At 46.5% G+C, this 20122-nt stretch overlaps 1 protein-coding gene and 1 long non-coding RNA gene across 13 annotated transcripts in view; both read left to right on the plus strand.

The window, feature by feature from the left end:
- Positions 1–20122, plus strand: part of VPS13D (vacuolar protein sorting 13 homolog D) — a 119232-nt gene that overhangs the window by 90964 nt on the left and 8146 nt on the right. For all 12 annotated transcript variants that reach the window (XM_083628340.1, XM_083628334.1, XM_083628336.1 and 9 more), the window contains 2 exons: positions 5565–5697; positions 6132–6327. In XM_083628340.1, coding sequence (XP_083484466.1) covers positions 5565–5697; positions 6132–6327 — 329 coding nt within the window. The remainder of the gene's footprint in view (positions 1–5564; positions 5698–6131; positions 6328–20122) is intronic.
- Positions 12701–18451, plus strand: LOC310769641. The gene is made up of 2 exons (XR_014551769.1): positions 12701–15190; positions 15366–18451. It is a non-coding gene; the product is annotated as an uncharacterized lncRNA (long non-coding RNA).

Here is a 20122-nt window from a genome sequence, read left to right on the forward strand (position 1 = left end):
CTTTTGACTGCCTTCTGTGTATGTGAAAACAGCCGGCAGCTCCTGCAGGGATCACTCATTCAGGCCTGTAACACAAAACTATTCCCCCGTAGGCACCTGCTGGGCAGGCTCACAGGGGGTCCTGGGGCTGAGGGAGCGGCGGAGGGCAGGGGGGAGACAGCCCCCTTCCCACATCGAGCATCTGTAGAGGTGGAGAAGAACTGGGCCCTCCCCGGCAGGTCCTCTTGACTGGCCAGGCATCCCTATAGACAACTCATTAGACGTCTTTGCGGATTACCCAGCAACATGCTATTGTCAGAATTCATTACGAGGCTGGGTTAACGAGGAGATGCGAGCTAATTTAAGGGCCTTTCGCTTGGGCTCCGTGACATAAATTGGAGGTAAAGAGGATGCCGTCCGGCTTGGTGGAAGGAAAATTTGCTGCTACCTTTCTGGCGGCTTCTGGGTTTGGGCCGTGTACAACCCCTGAATTTGAGCCTCTCTTAAAAAAAGGAAAAAAAGAATTGCAAATTCTGCCAGAGTCAATGCACCACCAACACCCTACCGGTCTGAGAATTGTTAGTATGTTGAGATTTGTGTGTGTTTATTCCACCTTGAGATGCATGTTCCTGGCTTGCCAGCCCATGCCCACAATATGCCAGTCTGAGACTGCTTCAAGTATCCTGAGGGTGAGGGCAAGTGCTATGAAGCAGACTTCTCTTGCCATTCATTTTATTTTATTTTTGAGTGGGGAGGGGTGGTAAAAATGTCAGGCTTTTTGTAGAAGCGACACATGGGCCAAGTCTATTGTATGTCTGCTTTTCGCTGAGTCCTTTGGTGGCAGCATCTTTCCCGTTTTGTACTACATGGCTTCTGTTCCCAGGAAGGCACTTCAAGGATTCTGGTGTTAAACATGTCTTGTAATGCAACATTGCACCAAATTCCTGTCTTTATATTTATTGAAATAATTGTCCTGGTAAATTTGATAACCCTGTGAGTGAGACAGTGAGGCACAATCATAGAATCATAGAATCATAGAGTTGGAAGAGACCATAAGGGCCATCGAGTCCAACCCCCTGCCAAGCAGGAAACCCCATCAGAGCACTCCTGACATATGGTTGTCAAGCCTCTGCTTAAAGACCTCCAAAGAAGGAGACTCCACCACACTCCTTGGCAGCAAATTCCACTGTCGAACAGCTCTTACTGTCAGGAAGTTCTTCCTAATGTTTAGGTGGAATCTTCTTTCTTGTAGTTTGGAACCATTGCTCCGTGTCCGCTTCTCTGGAGCAGCAGAAAACAACCTTTCTCCCTCCTCTATGCGACATCATTTTATATATTTGAACATGGCTATCATATCACCCCTTAACCTCCTCTTCTCCAGGCTAAACATGCCCAGCTCCCTTAGCCGTTCCTCATAAGGCATTGTTTCAGGCCTTTGACCATTTTGGTTGCCCTCCTCTGGACACGTTCCAGTTTGTCAGTGTCCTTCTTGAACTGTGGTGCCCAGAACTGGACACAGTACTCCAGGTGAGGTCTGACCAGAGCAGAATACAGTGGCACTATTACTTCCCTTGATCTAGATGCTATACTCCTATTGATGCAGCTCAGAATTGCATTGGCTTTTTTAGCTGCCGCGTCACACTGTTGGCTCATGTCAAGTTTGTGGTCAACCAAGACTCCTAGATCCTTTTCACATGTAGTGCTCTCAAGCCAGGTGTCACCCATCTTGTATTTGTGCCTCTCATTTTTTTTGCCCAAGTGCAATACTTTACATTTCTCCCTGTTAAAATTCATCTTGTTTGTTTTGGCCCAGTTCTCTAATCTGTCAATGTCGTTTTGTAGTGTGATCCTGCCCTCTGGGGTGTTAGCCACCCCTCCCAGTTTGGTGTCATCTGCAAATTTGATCAGGATGCCCTTGAGTCCATCATCCAAGTCGTTGATAAAGATGTTGAATAAGACCGGGCCCAAGACAGAACTCTGTGGCACCCCACTAGTCACTCTTCTCCAGGATGAAGAGGAACCATTGATGAGCACCCTTTGGGTTCGGTCAGTCAGCCAGTTACAAATCCACTGAGTGGTAGCATAGTCAAGACCGCATTTTACCAGCTTCTTTACAAGAATATCATGGGGCACCTTGTCAAATGCCTTGCTGAAATCAAGGTAGGCTACATCCACTGCGTTCCCTTCATCTACCAGGCTTGTAATTCTGTCAAAAAATGACAGATCACGGTTTGCCTTAGATGGACATTGAGACAGGTGGTGTAGACTTAACTAGAAAGCCATTCCTTGTTTATTTGATTTTTTTTTTATTATCCAGAGCTAGATTTTTCAGTGTGTGCATTTCAAGTCAGATAGAAAATGTTTTAAGTTTCCCAAGAAAATATCTAGCTATGTCTGTATGTCTGCAGGAAGATGCTGTATTGCCTTTATCCTACATTTCATATATGTTAATTTACATTCATTTTTAAATGATTAACAGGGTCTTTTTTGTGGTGGCAGCCCAACATTGGAATGCTCTCCCCTTGGACTATTAGGCCACAGGGTAACACTGAGCAGATGAGGCACGATGCAGAGATCGTCCTGTTTCGTCCAGGATCTTGAATGTTTAATTGATTTTCTGTGCTGTTTAGAGTGTTCTTTTGCTACCGAGATGGGGAATGTGATCCAGCAGGAGGGTTGGATCCTGAATGCCTTCACCCTGAGCAGGCCACTTTGACAGGTGGGTGGGGCCACGCACCTATCAGTCAGCTGACGTTTCCATGCCATCAAGTGATCCTTTTCTTTCCTTTGCAGTGTGACTTGAGTTGAAGTGCTGCAGCAAAGCAAGTCTGGCACAGACTTCAAGCTCTGCGAATGGAACTATTGTATTTATTCGAATCTAATGCTCACCTTATTGCCATGGAACAACCAGGAGACCATTTTAAGGCTCACGATCGTTCCTTTGCCACCGCATCATATATGGTGTCTGATGTGGAGCGGGAGGTTGTGGCTCTGGATGGGGGAACATGGGTTAACAGGGTAAATTAGGACCCTTGCCGGGCTTAATTAGACCCAACAAGTCAGAGGTTCCTTACCAATGTGCCACTGTGTTACTGCTGCTTTTTTGTGTATATATTTGATCAGCGTTTGAAAATCCCTGTGTTCTAGGTGCATTTTGTGACAGAGAATTTCATTAGTGTGAGCTGTTTCTGAGCTCTGGGTGCAGTACTGTTCCTAAGATTTCAGATTAAAACTGCAGAGTAGAAGGAAAGGAGGACCTTTTCCTGCCTCCCCACTTCCAGCCCCTCTCTGAAGATTGGAGAAGAGACCTTCTTAAGAATATTAGGGGGGTGGACAGGGGAAGGACTAGACCATATGAAAAATGGACATAATATTTTAGCTGCAGTTCTTTAATTTTCAGCTTTGTATTCTTGTTATAAAAAGCACGCCTAGACATTTTGTTGTTGCGCCCATAACATAGGTTTAAGGTGCCGTTTAACTCCTAACTTTTCATATCTCAGTTTCTAACACTGTATTTGACATATATTTAGTTTCTGTCTATTTGCTGTTCAGACGTGAATAGCTCTCAGGAGCCTTCTTTTTAAAAAAATGTTGAGAAATGACGGCGCAGAATAGAAATGGGTGTTTGCAGAGTTTTTTTAAAAAAAATGAAAAAGAAGAACCTGCTGTGCTGTTTCAGCTGCACAGAAATGCCTTAAACATTAACCTGACCTTGCGACCTGCTTCAGAAGCAAGGCAATCCAAAAGTAAAGGGCTGGCAACGCATGTTTTCGGAGAAGGGTTGTAGCTTAGTGGCGGAGCATCTGCTTTGCCTGCAGAAGGTCCCAGGTGCAGTGCCCAGTGGCATCGCCAGGTGGGGCTGGGAGAAGACCCTGCCTGAAATCCCGGCAAGCTGCTGCCAATCAGTGCAGGGTCAACAGGGCTGAGCTAGATGGACCAATGATCTGGTAGTTTCCTATGTTAGTTAATTCCCTTCTGCCTGGGCATTGTGCCTGCTTTAGAACTCCTCACAAGAATTGCTTAGTATCTGAGCCCAGCAGTGCAGATTGAGAACCTTGTGTTGCTATTGTTAACTTTGAATTTGTTTTTACCTTTTTGTAAGGGGCTAGCCAAAAGGGACGGGGGTGGTGCTGTGGGTTAAACCACAGAGCCTAGAACTTGCCGATCAGAAGGTTCGAATCCCCGCGATGGGGTGAGCTCCTGTTGCTCGGTCCCTGCTCCTGCCAACCTAGCAGTTCGAAAGCACGTCAAAGTGCAAGTAGATAAATAGGTACCACTCCTGCGGGAAGGTAAATGGCGTTTCCATGCACTACTCTGGTTCGCCAGAAGTGGCTTAGTCATGCTGGCCACATGACCCGGAAGCTGTACACTGGCTCCCTCGGCCAATAGAGTGAGATGAGCGCCGCAACCCCAGAGTCGGTCACGACTGGACCTAGTGGTCAGGGGTCCCTTTAGCTTTACCTAAGGGGCTAGCCATCTTCTCCCAGCTCTTAACTCTCTAGGCTTAGCTATGGCTACATATACATTTCTGTGGCACCGCAGTGTGTTGCTTCCGAGCTGCTCCACTCCAGACTTAACCAAACAAAGGACGGCTTTGCTGAGAACCGCTTCTTGCATGCATCATGAAATAAACTCTGGGAGTTCCCAGGGTTAATCAGGCAGATGAGGTGGAAACCGGGCATGTGTCATTTGAAAAAGAATTGGTGGAGTGGCTGGAGAGAGTGTTGTTTTATTTAGTTGTTTAGAAATATTTATGTACTGTACTGCAGTTCTCTGAAATCAATCCGAAAAGCAGATTGCAACATAGTAACCCAAAACACTTCCTCTCATAGCAAATTCAGATGATACTGATAGCTATGTAGTGTAGACTTCAGCACAAAAACAAACAAACCAACCTATTTTTAGAATAAAGCAAAAGTGGGGGGGGGGATTGCGCAAGCACGTCCTGAAGTTTCACCCCCATCAAACTCCCGACAATGTCAGGGTGGAATCACGGAGGAGTGGCAAGGCCTCCCACAAGCTGTTCCTCATTTCCCAGACTCATTAGGCTGCATCAGGGCAGGGAGATAGTCCTGCAGTTGAAGCCATGGTCCCTAAAAGCCCTCAATGCTACCATTCATTCATGTGGCAATGCCCAATGCAGGTCTTCTCTGAGCCCGTAACACTGTCAGGTAAGCCTGGAGTCTGGGAAACGGTGGCTACAATGGTGTGACCCCCAAAAATGAAATTACAAAGCTAATAAAGTCTGATGGATTGAAGTCTGGGTTTGTTGTGCATTCATAGAATTGTAGAGTTGGAAGGGATCCCAAGGATCCAATCCCCTGCAGTGCAGGAATCACACCAAAGGATCCCTGACGGATGACCATCCAACCTCTGTTTAAAAGCCTTCAAGGAAAGAGAGTCTACCACCTTCCAAGTTGGTTCCACTGTTGAACAACTAGGAAAGTTCTTCCTAATTCAGGAACTATGAACCTACTAGATTTAACTTACGAACCAACCAGTTCTGAAGCCCAGCAATGTCACTACGAGTCACGCATTCAGCGTTAATGAAAGTTCCATGTTTGTGTGTTTGTTGTCTTTAACAGTTCACTGGAACTTTGTCCGATGGGTTGGGGAAGACAATGGATAACCGGCATCAAACAGAACGAGAATACATTCGATACCACGCTGCAACAAGTGGGGAGCATCTCGTAGCTGGCATTCATGGACTGGCTCATGGTAATATACAAACAGAGAATTATATGGTTCCCTCCCGCCCGGCAATACAGGATTCCACTGCTGAACAGTTCTTACTGTCAGTTCTTCCTTATGTTTAGTTTTTTCCTACCCTCTGGAGCAGGAGAAAACAAGCTTACTCCATCTTCACTGTGGCAGCCCTCCAGAAATTTGAAGGTGGCTATCAAATTATATCATATGTTCGTAAAAAAGATTGTGCAATGGGCATATCGGGGCTCCCTTGAATGAAAGGCTTTAGAAGAGCAATTATTTTTACAAGCGTAGCCAGACAGGGTCTGTCCAAATTGTACTTTTAAGAAATTTATGTCCATGCCTTCCCGGTGTGTTCAATCTTATGGCAGCCGTGAATTTTCTTAGCATTGTCCTAGAACCCTAGAGCTACTTATGCTACTAAGCACGCTCATTTTCTTCGACAGGCATCATTGGTGGATTAACAAGTGTCATAACCTCGACGGTAGAAGGTGTAAAAACCGAAGGGGGGGTCAGTGGCTTTATATCCGGCCTTGGGAAAGGACTCGTCGGAACTGTGACCAAACCGGTGGCTGGTGCTCTAGACTTTGCCTCTGAAACAGCCCAAGCAGTGAGAGATACAGCCACGCTTACCGGTCCCAGGTTAGTTAAATCTCCTTTTTTTGGTGGGGTGTGGGGGGAATGATGACAGTACCAAGCAGAGTCACATGTGGATTATCCAAAGCATTTTGCAGCGAATCGATTTCCTGGCTTGGCCTGGCAACAGGTTTCCAGAGATGAGTTCCGGGAGAAGATCTTCTGTACAAAGTACAGGAAAATGAGATCTTTCCCTTGAAACCCTTTTGCCCTTCTCCTCCCTCTTGCCCTCCCAAACTGTTTAGTGGCTTTGAAAGGCAGGTGAGAGGTTTAAAGGGAAATAGCCCTTTTATTCTGCCTGCCTCTGTCTCTCTTTTCGCCTCCTCACCCCTCACTTTCTCCCTACAAAGGGTACGGTGGCGAAAAAGTTCATTGCCTCTTCCTCTGCCTTTGCTGTTGCAGAGGTCTTTCTCAGCTCAGGAAAACAGAAGGCGATGGGTTAAAACAGACAATGGATGTGTTATGGATCTGTGGTCCTTGGTGTTCTTGGAAAGGCAAAGAGGTGAAATGAATTTTCCTCGCTCACCTCCCCATGCAGTTGCATATAGTGCGTGTGGGAAAGCAGGGGATGAATGGGTAGGTTTGCCAGTAGGTGGCTTGGGAAGGGATCGGCTTGGGGCTCTTTCTTGTCCCCTTATTCCTGCGACGTGTAAAAGGCCCTCTGAGAATCTGTAGCAGTTCAATAATTGTTCTAAAGAAGCAAATCTGGGCAAGTGACCCTCAGCAGGGACCAGGAGTGCCAGCTTGGCCCCGCGACTGTGGGTGCCCAAGGCCGTGGGTGTCATGCATTGTGCAAGGCCCTGGGACTGTAATTTGTGGGTGCTTGGGCCCCCAGGGCCCCCGGGAGCCTTCACCTATGGCAGGGTCACATGCCACAGTCCCTTTTGCCTGATGAACGTTCAGTGTTATACTTTGCCCAGTTTTTAAAAGCGCCTTGTGACCCACTTAAGAAATACAGTGATGTCCCTAAAAAACAAAAGGGAGGAATACTTTCAATTGGACTTGGAAATACAAGAGGCTTCCTAAAGATCAATTAACGTGGGGAGTTTGGAGGGCGCCTTCTTCTGCATCCAGACTGGGTGGAGAATTGCACTCCGCTGAAGTCTTGCTAATACTCCAAGCTCTCACTGTTGCTCGGCTTCAACCCAGCCCAGTGCAAGCCAAAGGCAAAAAAAAAAAAAACTGTGTTGCAAATGTCTTTTCCTTCTGTTGGCTGAACTCTAAATACTCCCTTGCACTCCAAAGCCCAGAACAATCCATTTCTCATTCGAGTGTCACTTATGTAAGGCTCTTACCAGATCTTGAGAAATGAACAAAATCCATTTCTTTCCCTTTGAATTGCTATGAGAGTGCATGAATCACTTTCAGCTAGCCTCTTGGATGTGTATTTCTTAGTCCTTGTAGATTTGCTTCTGGTGTGGGATAACCACCTCTCTCTCTCTCTGTTCCCCCTCTCCATTGCCATTTTGGCATTTGTGAGCTGCGATGGCTTTCCCGGAACTCCTATAATCACATGGAAATTTTGAACAAGAGGAAAGCAGGGGAATTGCTACCTCCCCCCACCCCCGACATTCCCCCTTTTCCACACATGTACACAGACACAAATGCAGTTTGCAGAGCCTTTTGAGCAGCGAGAAACAGCCCTGAGATGCAAGTATTCATGTGATGCTTTCAAAGCAGTCGTCAGAATGAGAGACCAAGGGAAGCTACCTTCATTAGTCTTGGCTCCATCCTTCGGCAAAGCAGCACCTAAAAGTGTGTGGACATAGAGATTCCATCCATAACTCCAGAAAATGCTGCTGCTACTACTTTGCCAAACCTTTATTAAGCATTGCAAATATAGGCCATCATAAAACATCCATATATAAAATTTTAAAATATATGCAAATAAACAGCCATGCAAAAATATGTAATAACGAGGATTTTCATTGGAGTTTCTTAGTGCCATTTGCCACTCTGAAATAGATACTGTTGATGAAAAACTCAGCCATCCTTGTAGTTATTTCCAAGTTAATGTCAGACAGATAGAATCTGATATTTTCATTGTGCCGTGATATTAGACTACCCCAAAAAGGGGGATAACACACATTTGTGTAGCTGGTCATAAAATGGACAGTAGAAAAGAATATGTTCTGCTGTGTCCGGCACAAACAAAAAACATCCGCAATGTCTATCATTTCTGGGGATGTTTAAATATCTGCCCTTGACTAAAGCTGAAGTTCAGTTGGGCTAACATAAAGGCCCTGCGTTGGACTGGAATTAATAATTTTGAAATATAAGTGACCCTGTTATCTGTTGTATTTAAACCATAAAACTTGGGGGAGCGAATTTTAATTACAGCTGACTCAATGTTTTGTTTTTCAATGTCCCTTAATTGGATTTGAATATTACGATAAATATATTGCTCACTTGAATTATACAAGGGTTCCTGGTCAATACCAGTAGATCTGATTTTGCTTTGTAAGAGTTGAAACCATCTGGATTTATAAGAGTCTTTAAGTAAGTCAGAAAGCAGACTTGGAGATTGACAACAGAAATGGCAACGCAGCCAGTATTTTATAGTGCTAGCCCACAACCAATATTCCATCGTGTGTATACCTAGTTCTGCAGGTATCTGTGGCATTGGTAGAGACAGGAGGGTTGATGAATCATTCATGTCCATGCTCCTTGCCTTTGCAGCAGGATATTTTTGTTTTATTTATTTATTTATTTACATTTACACCCCACAATTCCTGCAAGGAGCTCAAGTTCTTCCCCCATCCCCATTTTATCCTCCTCACAACCCTGTGAGGTAGGTTTGGCTAAGACACAATGACTGCCCCAATGCCTTGAAGTAGACCAAAGAATTGTAACAGAATTAATTGGCTCTTTGACTCTCCCATATCTTATATTCATCTACACTGACTTCCCAGAGGTCTTTTTAACAGGAAGAGTTAGGTTTTGCGGGTTCTATCAAATGCTTTTCAGACAGTGTTATTGCTGAGACATGAACTCAGTTGTTATATACCTGTGCAGCACATTTGTTCAGGGGGCAATTAGAGCCATTCCCTTCATTTTTGTCCCCCCTACTCCCCTTGATTCAACCCCACTGAGATCCTGAAGATGATAGATTAGGGCTGGATTAGTATGCAAAGTTTTTCTTTCTGTTCCCAGACGGATGGCTGTGATAGTACTTGTGTGCCATCTTTGCAAACCCTTGCAGCAACAACAGCAGTTGGGCTGGGGCATAGATTGCTTGACAAATGCATCTCCTCCTATGGAGCTGTGAAGCCAGGTGAAAAACAAGACAAGGCTTTTTACAGGTTTCGCAGTTTCAGGGGCTGGAAATGTATGCAGGTTGTGGACTAAAACAAGCCCGCTGCACCCCTAAAATGGTGTTTGTGCAGCTTGACTGCATCTGCAGGAGGGTGTTTTGTAAACTATATAGACTCATATATATAGACTCACAAACACATTTCAAAGTGTTGGTGCTGACCTTTAAAGCCCCAAACAGCCTCGACCCAGTATACCTGAAGGTGTGTCTCCACCCCCATCATTCTGCCTGGACACTGAGGTCCAGCCCTGAGGGCCTTCAGGCAGTTCCCTTCAGTTACAAGGAACTAGGCAGAGAGCCCTCTCGGCAGTGTCGCCTTCCCTGTGGAACACCCTCCCATCAGATGCCAAGGAAATAAACAACTGTCTGACTTTTAGAAGACCTCTGAAGGCAGCCCTGTACTGGGAAGTTTTAAATGTTTGACGTTTTATTATGTTTTTATATGCACCGTAAGCCGCCCAGAGTGTCTGGGGAAACCCAGCCAGATTGGGGGATTAATTAATTAATTACGCTCTCCCTGTTCTTCAGTTGAGCCTACATACAGGCTTTCTGGATATGTGCAGAGGCAAGGGAGAAAAGGAAATCATGGTGTACATTTATTTATTTATATATATATATCTACCAATCTGCCATTTACATATCTGAAACCCTGGAGAACCACTGTGAATCAGTGCCGACAATACAAAGAAAGGTGTACCAATGGTCTGGCAATCTAGGGCAGCTTCCCGTGTTCCAGTGGAAGGGCCATAGCTTAGTATTTGCATGAATAAGGTTGCAGCTTCAACCCCCAGCACCTCCAGGTAGCGCTGAGCGAAATGGGATCCGTTATCTGACTTGGTTTAAGGCAGCTTCCTATGTTCCTATGAGTTAGTTCTCTGTCCAGGAATTACTTCTCAGCTCTGCTGCTTGAGAACCTTTTAAACTGGAGATCCCAAAGCTAAAACCCAACAGCCTTCTGCTCTGCTGCTGAGCTGCAGGTCCTTCCCGCCTCCCTTTTAGCTGTTCTCAAGCATCACTGCAGCGGGGTTGAATTTGGCAGCAACTTTTAAATGTCAAGGCTGGACAGAGGGATATGACTGAGCTTCACTCTGGCCGTTTTCTAATGTTTATCCCTTCCCTGTTGCACTGATGCTACAGGTGAGCGTTGCGAAATAGCACTAAAAGCACATTACTGACTGCTTGCTTCTGCCAAAGTTAAACAAGCAGGCATGCCTGCGATAAACTGTGCTACAAAGCGGATTTCCTTCTCTGGCATTTTCATGAAGAGAACCTTTTAAAGTGAGAGAGAGCGCAAAGACACTGTAAACAGGAACCGCATTAAGCATTGCATTGTGAACAGGAACTATTGAAAGTGGTGCGGCGAGGTTTGGGAGGAGTGACGGAACACGAACTTGCTTTGAACCCTCCTGCCTTAAGCAGGTAATCAGAGCATTATTGTTAGTGTCTGTTATAAGTGATATGCTTCTGGGTTCAAGCAGAGTTCAGCCAGAAATCCTCATCGCAGCGAAACCTTCCCTCGATCCAGGGAAGGCCTACTCGGAAACGTTGCCGGGCAAATGCCTTGCAGACTCCATCCACACCTGTGGAATGCAAAACACCCCGTGGCACTGGCACTGAAAAGCTGAGAGTTGACAGTGTCATCATGCAGCGTATGCCTGAATTCTGCTTTTCCCATCAGTGGAATGGTGAGAGGAGAAGCTGTGCTTTGCAGCAGACACAAGAACCTCTGTATGGGGCTGGCAACTACACACACACACACCTGAGTAATGTGCCTTAGCCACATGTTTTGTCCAGTTGGTGCATCCTTGGATGCAGCTGCAAATGCTCCAGCCAATCGCTATAAATTCTTTAATTGGTGGTAGCTTCCTTCTTCCTCTTCATTCTGTTTTATTCTCTGTGTTCCTTTCTTTCCAGTTGACTCTCAGACACTTGCTTGTTTGGCAGTAATTCGGTGTTGGGGGTGGGGGTACGGTCATCTAAGTACACTGGATAGATAATTCCAAAATGTTTCCCTTTCTTTCCTCTCTTCTCACCCTCCCTTGCCCTGCAGTCCCGCTCTCCATATTAGGAAATCTCCCCCCAGCAGAAACGAATCCTAGAATTGCGAAGGCAGCCTGAGGGTCATTTAGTCCAACCCCCTGTAGTTCATATGCAGTCACATTTTGCCTTTCAGAAACTCGAGAGAGAAGCTGGTAGAAGCTGGCCTAGACGTGACTTGTTGGCATCCATTGGTGTTCGTCCAAAAAGAGATGTGGGAGGGAGGCTAAATACATAACCTGTTTTCAGTCGCATGAAGCGAGCAAGCATGGTCTACTGGTGGCTACTGAGTGTTAGTTTTAAGGGCAAGAGGCCCAGGTTTAAACGGGAGCAATGAAGCTCAGTGGGTGAACTTGATCCACTTTCTGGCCATCCCTCACCCTCATCAACCTGGAGAGGTAGTTGTGGTTTAGAATGGGCAGTGAAAGAACCGCACCCACCACCCTCCATTTAAAACGCGGTCATCATTTTTTCAACATCTGCTGGTTCACCTGAGAGCGTCGGCGCTTTTCCTGTATTTTTGGCATCCGCTCCCAAGGTAGCCAGATACCAGCGTGCAGCCGGGTCCCAGCACTTCCTTGCGGACACTGCCGCCGTTTCCCTCCAGGTATGCCGTGTTGCGGAAGGTTGGCGGTGCGTGCCGCCTGAAATTTGGCCTTTTCTCGCGGGGAGTGGTGTGTGTGTGTGTGTGTGTTGTGCTTGCTGCTGAGCCGTGAGCCTTGGTGGTGCCGGAGCCCGGGGCCTGCTGGGACGGGGTTTACACTTGAGCTGTCCTTTTGCCCTTCCCCTGAACTCTCTTCATTTCAGTCATGAGCAAACAGTCAGTGCCTGAACTAACAACCCTGCAGTTCTCCAAAGCACGTCTCGCTTACAGTACCAAACAAAGGGAGGCCCGCGTGGGCCGGCCCAAGCCGAGGAATGCGGCTTCGGGGTTCTGCTCCATAAATTTAGCCAGCACGACAAAAAAAAGGGGGGGGGAGATAATCTGAACCTTCGTGATGATCTGAAAAGGGGATGGGGGCGGGGAGGAGGTTTGCGTCCCATTGATTGCGGTCTGGCACGATGCCAGGCCCCGGGCCTGACCGACAGTTGAACCATATCGTTAAGGCGTGTAATACTGCTCGAGTTTTGTACGGCAGCCAATGAGTACATATCCAAAGGGCAAAAGTTTAGAAGGAGTTGAGGCTGTCCTATTTAACCCTCTCACACTGCATGTAATGTATACGGGCTCCTGCTAAGGAACAGCTACGTTGCCTTTTTTAAAAAGAAAAAAGGGGGGGGAGAGTAAACGTGCAATTGTTTTTACTTCCGAGTCTGGTTCGTAAAGCGAAGCTGACTTCAGGGAACAATGCCGGATTGATGCCTCCCATCCCCTGCCCCAGTTTGGCGCTCTAGAGAAGGGGCCATCCGTGGTTTGGATGTTTGTCATTGTGCATCAGGAACGGGCCTTGGGACGAGCACCCTGCACCCTTGCAGGAAGTTCTGGGGCGTGCATAATTTCCCCTTGTTTCTTGGGTTAGCTGTGTAGGTCTGACAGGAATGAAGTTGGAACTGCCGACGGGAGCTCGACTCTCTGAATCTGGCCCTTTCTTTCCCAGTAAAGCTTGTGAACTTAATTACGACACGGTGTTCTGATATTGGTGATGAGTCAGATGTGAGAGGGGCTGCAGATTTGAATTTGCTTAAAAACACAGTACTTGCATAAAACAGGGCAGGTTCCCACCCCTCCCAACACACACACTTTTCCCATTTGTCACCCAAATTTGACATTTTTGCAGAGAGGCCTATGTGGGGAATTTACATCGGGGAGGGGTGTCTTCTGGAGATTGAGTTTAGAAAGGCAGGGTTCAAAAAGACACAGTTTGTGGAGGTGTCTGATTTTCCAGATTCATTTTTGGAGGTTTTCTTCAATCTCCTTTGCTTTACAGATGTCTGTATGCTCTTAAATTGGGGTTCTCTCTCGCTGTTGTAGCCTTGAACTCAGTCCCGGATGCTTGTTATCATTTTGTTGCTACTTAATGTACACAACACCCTCTTTTACCAGTTTTTTTACAGTTCCCTCCTTCCCCAAGCAGTAGGAAGTTCCAAGGCCAGTTGCTGCAAGCAGTCCCTTTCTTGTGAGGAGATAGGATTTGCAGCTCACGGCAGTGTGAAATATCTGCTTGTTTACTAATATACACAGTGTACTCTGCGGGTGCAGGGGGGAGAAGTACCCCTCCAGCGACAATACTAACCAGCTAATCAGCATCAGTTCCTAAGGCCGGCCAGCCAAATCCTTATCCCTCAGGGGCCAAATTGAACCACTGGGTGGGGTTGCCCACCTCCAAGTTACCTGGTGTCACAGTGACATCGGGTGACGGGGTGCTTTGAAGTCCCAGCAGTGGTCACAAAGAGCCCTGCACGGTGCTTTGAAGTGCTGGCAGCCAGCTGAGTCTCTGAGCCTCAAAGCACCAAGCAAGGCTCTTTGCAAGGAGCAGAGGGGGATTGTAAGGAGCCTTGCTCAGCGCTTGGCAAGACCCTTCAAGGATCGGCTGGCTACAGAGTTCTCCCTGAGGAATTCAGTAGCACAGCCTTCCCTTTCAGTGCACTGTGTGGAACACACTTGAAGGGTCTCCATTGTGCATTGGCCACTGTGTCTCCATCCCATAAGATGTCGGGTGTGGGGAAGGTAGGCATGCTTGGGTAAAAAATGGTGTGGCAGGCCAAGTTGGATCATAATTCAGCCCACAGGCAGAGGTTCCCACCCTTGCCTTAGGGCAAAGCACACATTGGGTCCATTTAGCTCATTTTATTTTATTTTATTATTTATTTTATTGTTAGCTTTGCTGCATTAAATGTGCATTCTAGGGCTGACCTCCTTTGTGATGTTTTATTTTGAATTCTTTAAGATAATATTTTAGTTTCCTGGTAATTATGTTGCTTTGAATGTATACTTTGCATTTGACTTTATTCGCTAATTGTTTTGGATCATTTTTATTTGATGTTTTAATGTGTTGCAAACAGCTTTGAGATTCTTCAAAATGTAAAGTGGTATAGAAATGTTGTTGTTGTTGTTGTTGTTGTTACAGACTGGTAGAGACCCTCCAGCGTTTTAGGTGGAATCATTTTCCCAAATCCTCTTATCTGGAGATTTCAGGGATTGAACCTGGAGCCTTGGGTATATATAGTATGTGTTTCACCTCTGAGCTAGTCCTTCCTTGCAAATGACTTGCTGGTCTCCTGTTGCCGCAAGCTTAGCCGAGGCAAAACCCAGAATTTCCAACTCTGCCGCACATTTCTAGCCACCGAAACCCTTTCTCCATCTCCAGGACAGTGTGTATAGTTGCGTTTTAAAGAAAGCCATGTGGAAATCAAATTTTGGCTAAATAAAAGCTTTCGTTTGACATTACTGCAGCACACAACAAGTGTGATAGTTCCTCCTAACAATTAGGTAGAAAAACATTCATTACCTGTGCCAGCTACTTTCCAGAATTGTCTGGATCAATGGGGAGTCGTAGCTTGGTTTTTCAATCCAGGTAGGTCCACAAGTTTCCGTGCGCTGCTCTGGTTCGCCAGAAGCAGCTTAGTCATGCTGGCCACATGACCTGGAAGCTGTACGCCGGCTCCCTCGGCCAATAAAGAAAGATGAGCGCCGCAACCCCAGAGTCGGCCATGACTGGACCTAATGGTCAGGGATCCCCTTTACCTTACCTAGGTCCACAAAGTGCTTTGAGATTGACATACCCATCATAAATAACAACCACTAAAACCCAGGACTAGGGAACCTGTGGCCTTCCTGGATGTTGCTAGACTCCAACTCTCATTCCAGGTCTTAGGGATGATGTCAGTTGTAGTCCAGTAACCCCTGGAGGGCACCAGATTGTCTATCCTAAAGGCATTGTTGTGTTTCTCCCCTCTTGCTCGGGGGCAGGTTCCTGTTTTCTTCTAAAATAGTGTTTTCTCTTGTTAGCTACAAACAGGACTTACAGGCTTCCTACCAGAAAAACGGGTTTTCTTTGTGCAAATCATAAATGCAGGTATTTTCCCAGCCAGCCACCCTTTGCCCCCCACCCTAGGCAGGGTTAAAAGCGTTCGCCTGTTTCTGCATGTAGCACCTTCCTTTGGAGCCACATAACACACCACCACACTGGAAAAGCACCTGCGATCAAGGTTATTAAAGAGCTTTGCTTTCTTCCTTGCATATAGCCATCTGTACCTTTCCACCAGCTTCTGTAGAGCTGTTTTCTGGTGGTCCATTACTAGGCTTCAGAGAAAAGCCACAATCCAAAAGGAAGGCCATCTTAGTTGTTATGTATTCATTTTATACGCTGCCCATTAGCCAAAAGGTCTCTTGGAGCCGCTTACAAAAACCAGTCCCTGCCTCACAGGCTCACAGTTTTAAAAAGACATGACACATGAGGTAAAAGGAGTGGGAGGGAGAAGGGGAAAGCAACCTCAGACATAAACCTCTTTCCAGACATAAACAGTTCTTTAAAATTACAGCCAGTATCTGTGATGGTTCCAGCTGCCATGCCCTTCCTTCCTTCCTTCCTTCCTTCCTTCCTTCCTTCCTTCCTTCCTTCCTTCCTTCCTTCCTTCTTGGACAAGCACATATCCACCAGTTCCTGTTGAAGCAGAGAAAGCATAGGACCGTATCTTAAGACTGGGTGAGCGTGACAATGGGATTAAGCGTTTCAACATTTATCCACAGAATTCATCCACAAAGTTTTCATTATCCAAGTTTAAAACTCCTATATTATCCCAATATGCTTTGGATTGTGTAGATGGTGAAAATAAAAAAAGTTGGACTGCGCTCACTCGCCTTTGGGGGAGTAGGTGGGTGGCAGATCCTTCTTCTAGCAGCAGCCACAGAGGCTGCAAAGAGCAAGTTCTGATGGATACAAGCTGTGCATCTGAGCCATGGGCGACCACTAACAGCAACTCCTCTGAAGATACCCAGGATCAGGCAGGGATATAAGGAATCAGTTGCTCCTTAAATGAACACAGGAACCTCGAACTTTGCCCAATAACGTGTCAGCAGCCAGAGTTTTCTCGGTCATTGGGAACCAGTGACTGAAAAGGAATTTGGATGGAGAGGGATGCAGGTGGCACTGTGGGTTAAACCACAGAGCCTAGGACTTGCCAATCAGAAGGTCGGCGATTCGAATCCTCGCAACGGGGTGAGCTCCCGTTGCTTGTCCCTGCTACTGCCAACCTAGCAGTTCGAAAGCACATTGAAGTGCAAGTAGATACCACTCCGGCAGTTTCCTTGTGCTGCTCTGGTTCGCCAGAAGCAGCTTAGTCATGCTGGCCACATGACCCGGAAGCTGTACGCCGACTCCCTCGGCCAATAAAGCGAGATGAGCGCCACAACCCCAGAGTTGGCCACGACTGGACCTGATGGTCAGGGACCCTTTACCTTTAAGGACAACCTGATGTGTCAAGCCAGTGGACCTTCTAGTCCAGTATCGGTTCTCACAGTGGCTGACGAGGTGCCCCAGTGGGAAGCCCACAAGCAGGACCAGAACATAGCAGCACTCTCCACCCCCCTTGCGGTTTCCAGCAAACTGGTACTGAGAAGCACACTGCCTCTTGACAGTGGAGGTGGAACATAACCGCCAGGGGTACTGGCCATGGATAGATAGCCTGATCAATAGCCGCCCGGGTGCCAAACGTGGTCTTGAACAGTGGCGCTCTGTCCCGTGCCGCTCAGCCTCCTGGGGACGCCGTCCTCGGCCTCTCCATGCCTCCATTCAGCGACGCTCTTCCCTGCTGTGATGGGTAGACACGAGGGCATTTCTGCTTTGTGTTGGCTTTTGTGTGCCTATTAAAAGCGAATCAGCAAATGTGTTGAGTGTTGAGAGTTGAGTTTAATGTAACACAGATGTGAGCGCAGAACCGCCATTCATTCTGCTTTTTCGGATCTTCGGCTTTTTGGATTTCATCACTGTGTGGCTTGTTATTTACAGAATGTAACTTGAGACAGTGGAACGAATCGTAGGATTAAAGAAAAAAAAGGAAATCGAGTAGTGTGGAATGTTGCTTGCTGTCCAGACCAAACAGACCAGTTTGCCAAAACACTGATGGCCTGCACCAATTAATGTAATTCATGTTAGCACCAGCAGGACATAATTTAGAAGGCAGTTGACCTTCTTACCATCATGATTAGATTTTTATCATCATCATCATCATCATCATTACCAGGTTGAGCATCACAGAATGAAAGAGTAGCAAGGAAGCAGGAATCATGGTATCTTTTGAATGGAGGTGCCTTTGGTCATTGCTTGGGTGGGACAGGTGAAAGTCTTTTGCCCAATGCAAATAGATCTTCCCAAGCTGGAAGGAAAGGTTTTAGTAAGAGCTGTGTCCCCCTCCATTGAACAACAAGCGACAAATAATTATAATTATAGCCTACTCTGTTTAGAGCGTCATGTGGCATGTGTGAAGCAGGACTGTTGCAACCAGCCAAGTAAACCCATTGAAATTAAAAGGACACAAGTTTGTCACAGACATTAACTTCAGTGGGGCTACTCTTGAGTATCAGATGCAACCCCTTGCCTTAGATTCCCAGGGGGCAGTGCTTCAGCCGCCGCCTGCCCCCCTTGACTCCCGGTACAAATGATGCACAACAACAAAATCACTTTTTGTTTTTGTTTTTAATTTGGATAATTTACGTAGGCTGCTGAATTCTGTTTTCCCAAGTCGCAGGATTTTACTGGCTTTGGGGGAGAATGCGTCTGGCCCCTTTCTTAATGCATCTATGCACATATGAGGGAAGAGACTCGCAAGAAAGAAAGAAAAGCCAAGAGACAGAGTAGGGGGGAACAGCTATAGAAGAGCAGCGGTGGTGGTAATAGAGTTCATAACTCTTACCTTTGAGCTTAGTGCCACATTTTTTTATTTAGTAAAGTGGCACTCTTGAAGAAGACGTGCAAATAGCACTATTGTCCCGTAAATGTAGCCTTTTTTAAAAAAAAGGGGGTGGGGAACGCATGTTTGATGAAAGAAGGCCTGTGTGCTCCTTAGCCAGGACCCATGTTGCTAAAGGGGATGGGGGCTGCCGAGGTATGAGAGGAGGAAACTAGCCTCTGGAGAAAACATCTGCAAGAAGCCAGTCAGTCTTCTATACTTTGCCAAGAGGCTTAAGCAGGGAAGAAGAAGAAGAAAAACACCTCCAGTTACAGTGCATGATTTGTTCATCTATTTCTAGATCAAACGCGCAACAGCAGCAGCAATTCAGTCTGTAGGGGGGGTGGGGGGGACTGGGGAGCACGAATTGTGCAATGAGCGTGGTTTTACAGTCACGTATGAGCAGCCCCTGGGATGCTCCATGCTGGCGAAAGGTAGCGCAGAAAAATAAAGCAGCTCTAGGCACCCACAAACAAACTTCTGCATGAAATCCAGGGAGGCACATAAGTGTTAAGTCCAAGGTGGGTGACTTGGTGTGAAGACAGCCTAGTGGCTACCTGGATCTGCCTGCCCCACAGCAGTCAGATTGTTGGGCTCTGTTAAGGGCGAAAAGAAAGCAGAATACACTGAGCACAGCCCCTACCGGGGGTGGGGACACCCAAAATGGCATCTACAATCAAGGAACCCTCTTTCTCCGTTCCGGACATCAAGGCAGTGTCTCTAACCAAGAGCAGAGAATAATGATGTGATACAGTCTCTGGTCTTTATGATAAAATCTGGAATACCTTGCACAAGACACTTAGGTTAGGATTGTGGAGTGAAGATGAAGGAATGTGTGGTCAGAGCCAGAGATTCTCAGTATGTGAAGTAGGGCTCTTTAAAGAAGATAAAGTTGGTCAGAGGAATGTTGCTTTGCCCCCGATGCCATCCTCCAGGACAAGCTCAGACTTCATTCGAGACGTCAAATCCTGGACACTTCAAGAAAGGGGCTGTAGCTCGGTGGTGGAGCATTTATGCATGCAGAAATTATTAAATTCAATCCCTTGCACCTTCAGATAGGCCCAATAAAATCCCAGGGTTTCCCAAACTTGTGTCCCCAGCTGTTTTGGGACTACAACTCCCATCATCCCTAGCTAGCAGGATCGGTGGTCAGGGATGATGGGAATTGTATTCCAAAAACAGCTAGAGACCCAAGTTTGGGAAACCATAATGAAGACAATATGGAGTTGGATGAACCTGAGGTATAAGTTAGCATTCTGTGCCCTCTGGTCCTTAAAACAAGGAGGATGTATCATGGTTTCCTCACTTTCCTTGGGCTTTATTACCTTCTGCTGAAGTTCTCCCTATGCCTTCTTTATGAGAGATGCACAACTTAATGAAGGAAAGGGTTTTCTTAGGAGTGATGCCCCAACTAATGGAATGCCCTCCATAAAGAGACGCTTCCAGCATCTTCACTATAATCTTTGATGCAAAGTCAGAAAACTCACACTCTTTACTCACCTATTTCATTTCAACTCACTTCAGGGATGTTATCTGTTTCATTGTTGTACTTGAACTGTGATA

The sequence above is a fragment of the Podarcis filfolensis genome (assembly GCF_964270895.1).
Source record: "Podarcis filfolensis genome assembly, chromosome: 8".
Lineage (NCBI taxonomy): Eukaryota > Metazoa > Chordata > Lepidosauria > Squamata > Lacertidae > Podarcis > Podarcis filfolensis.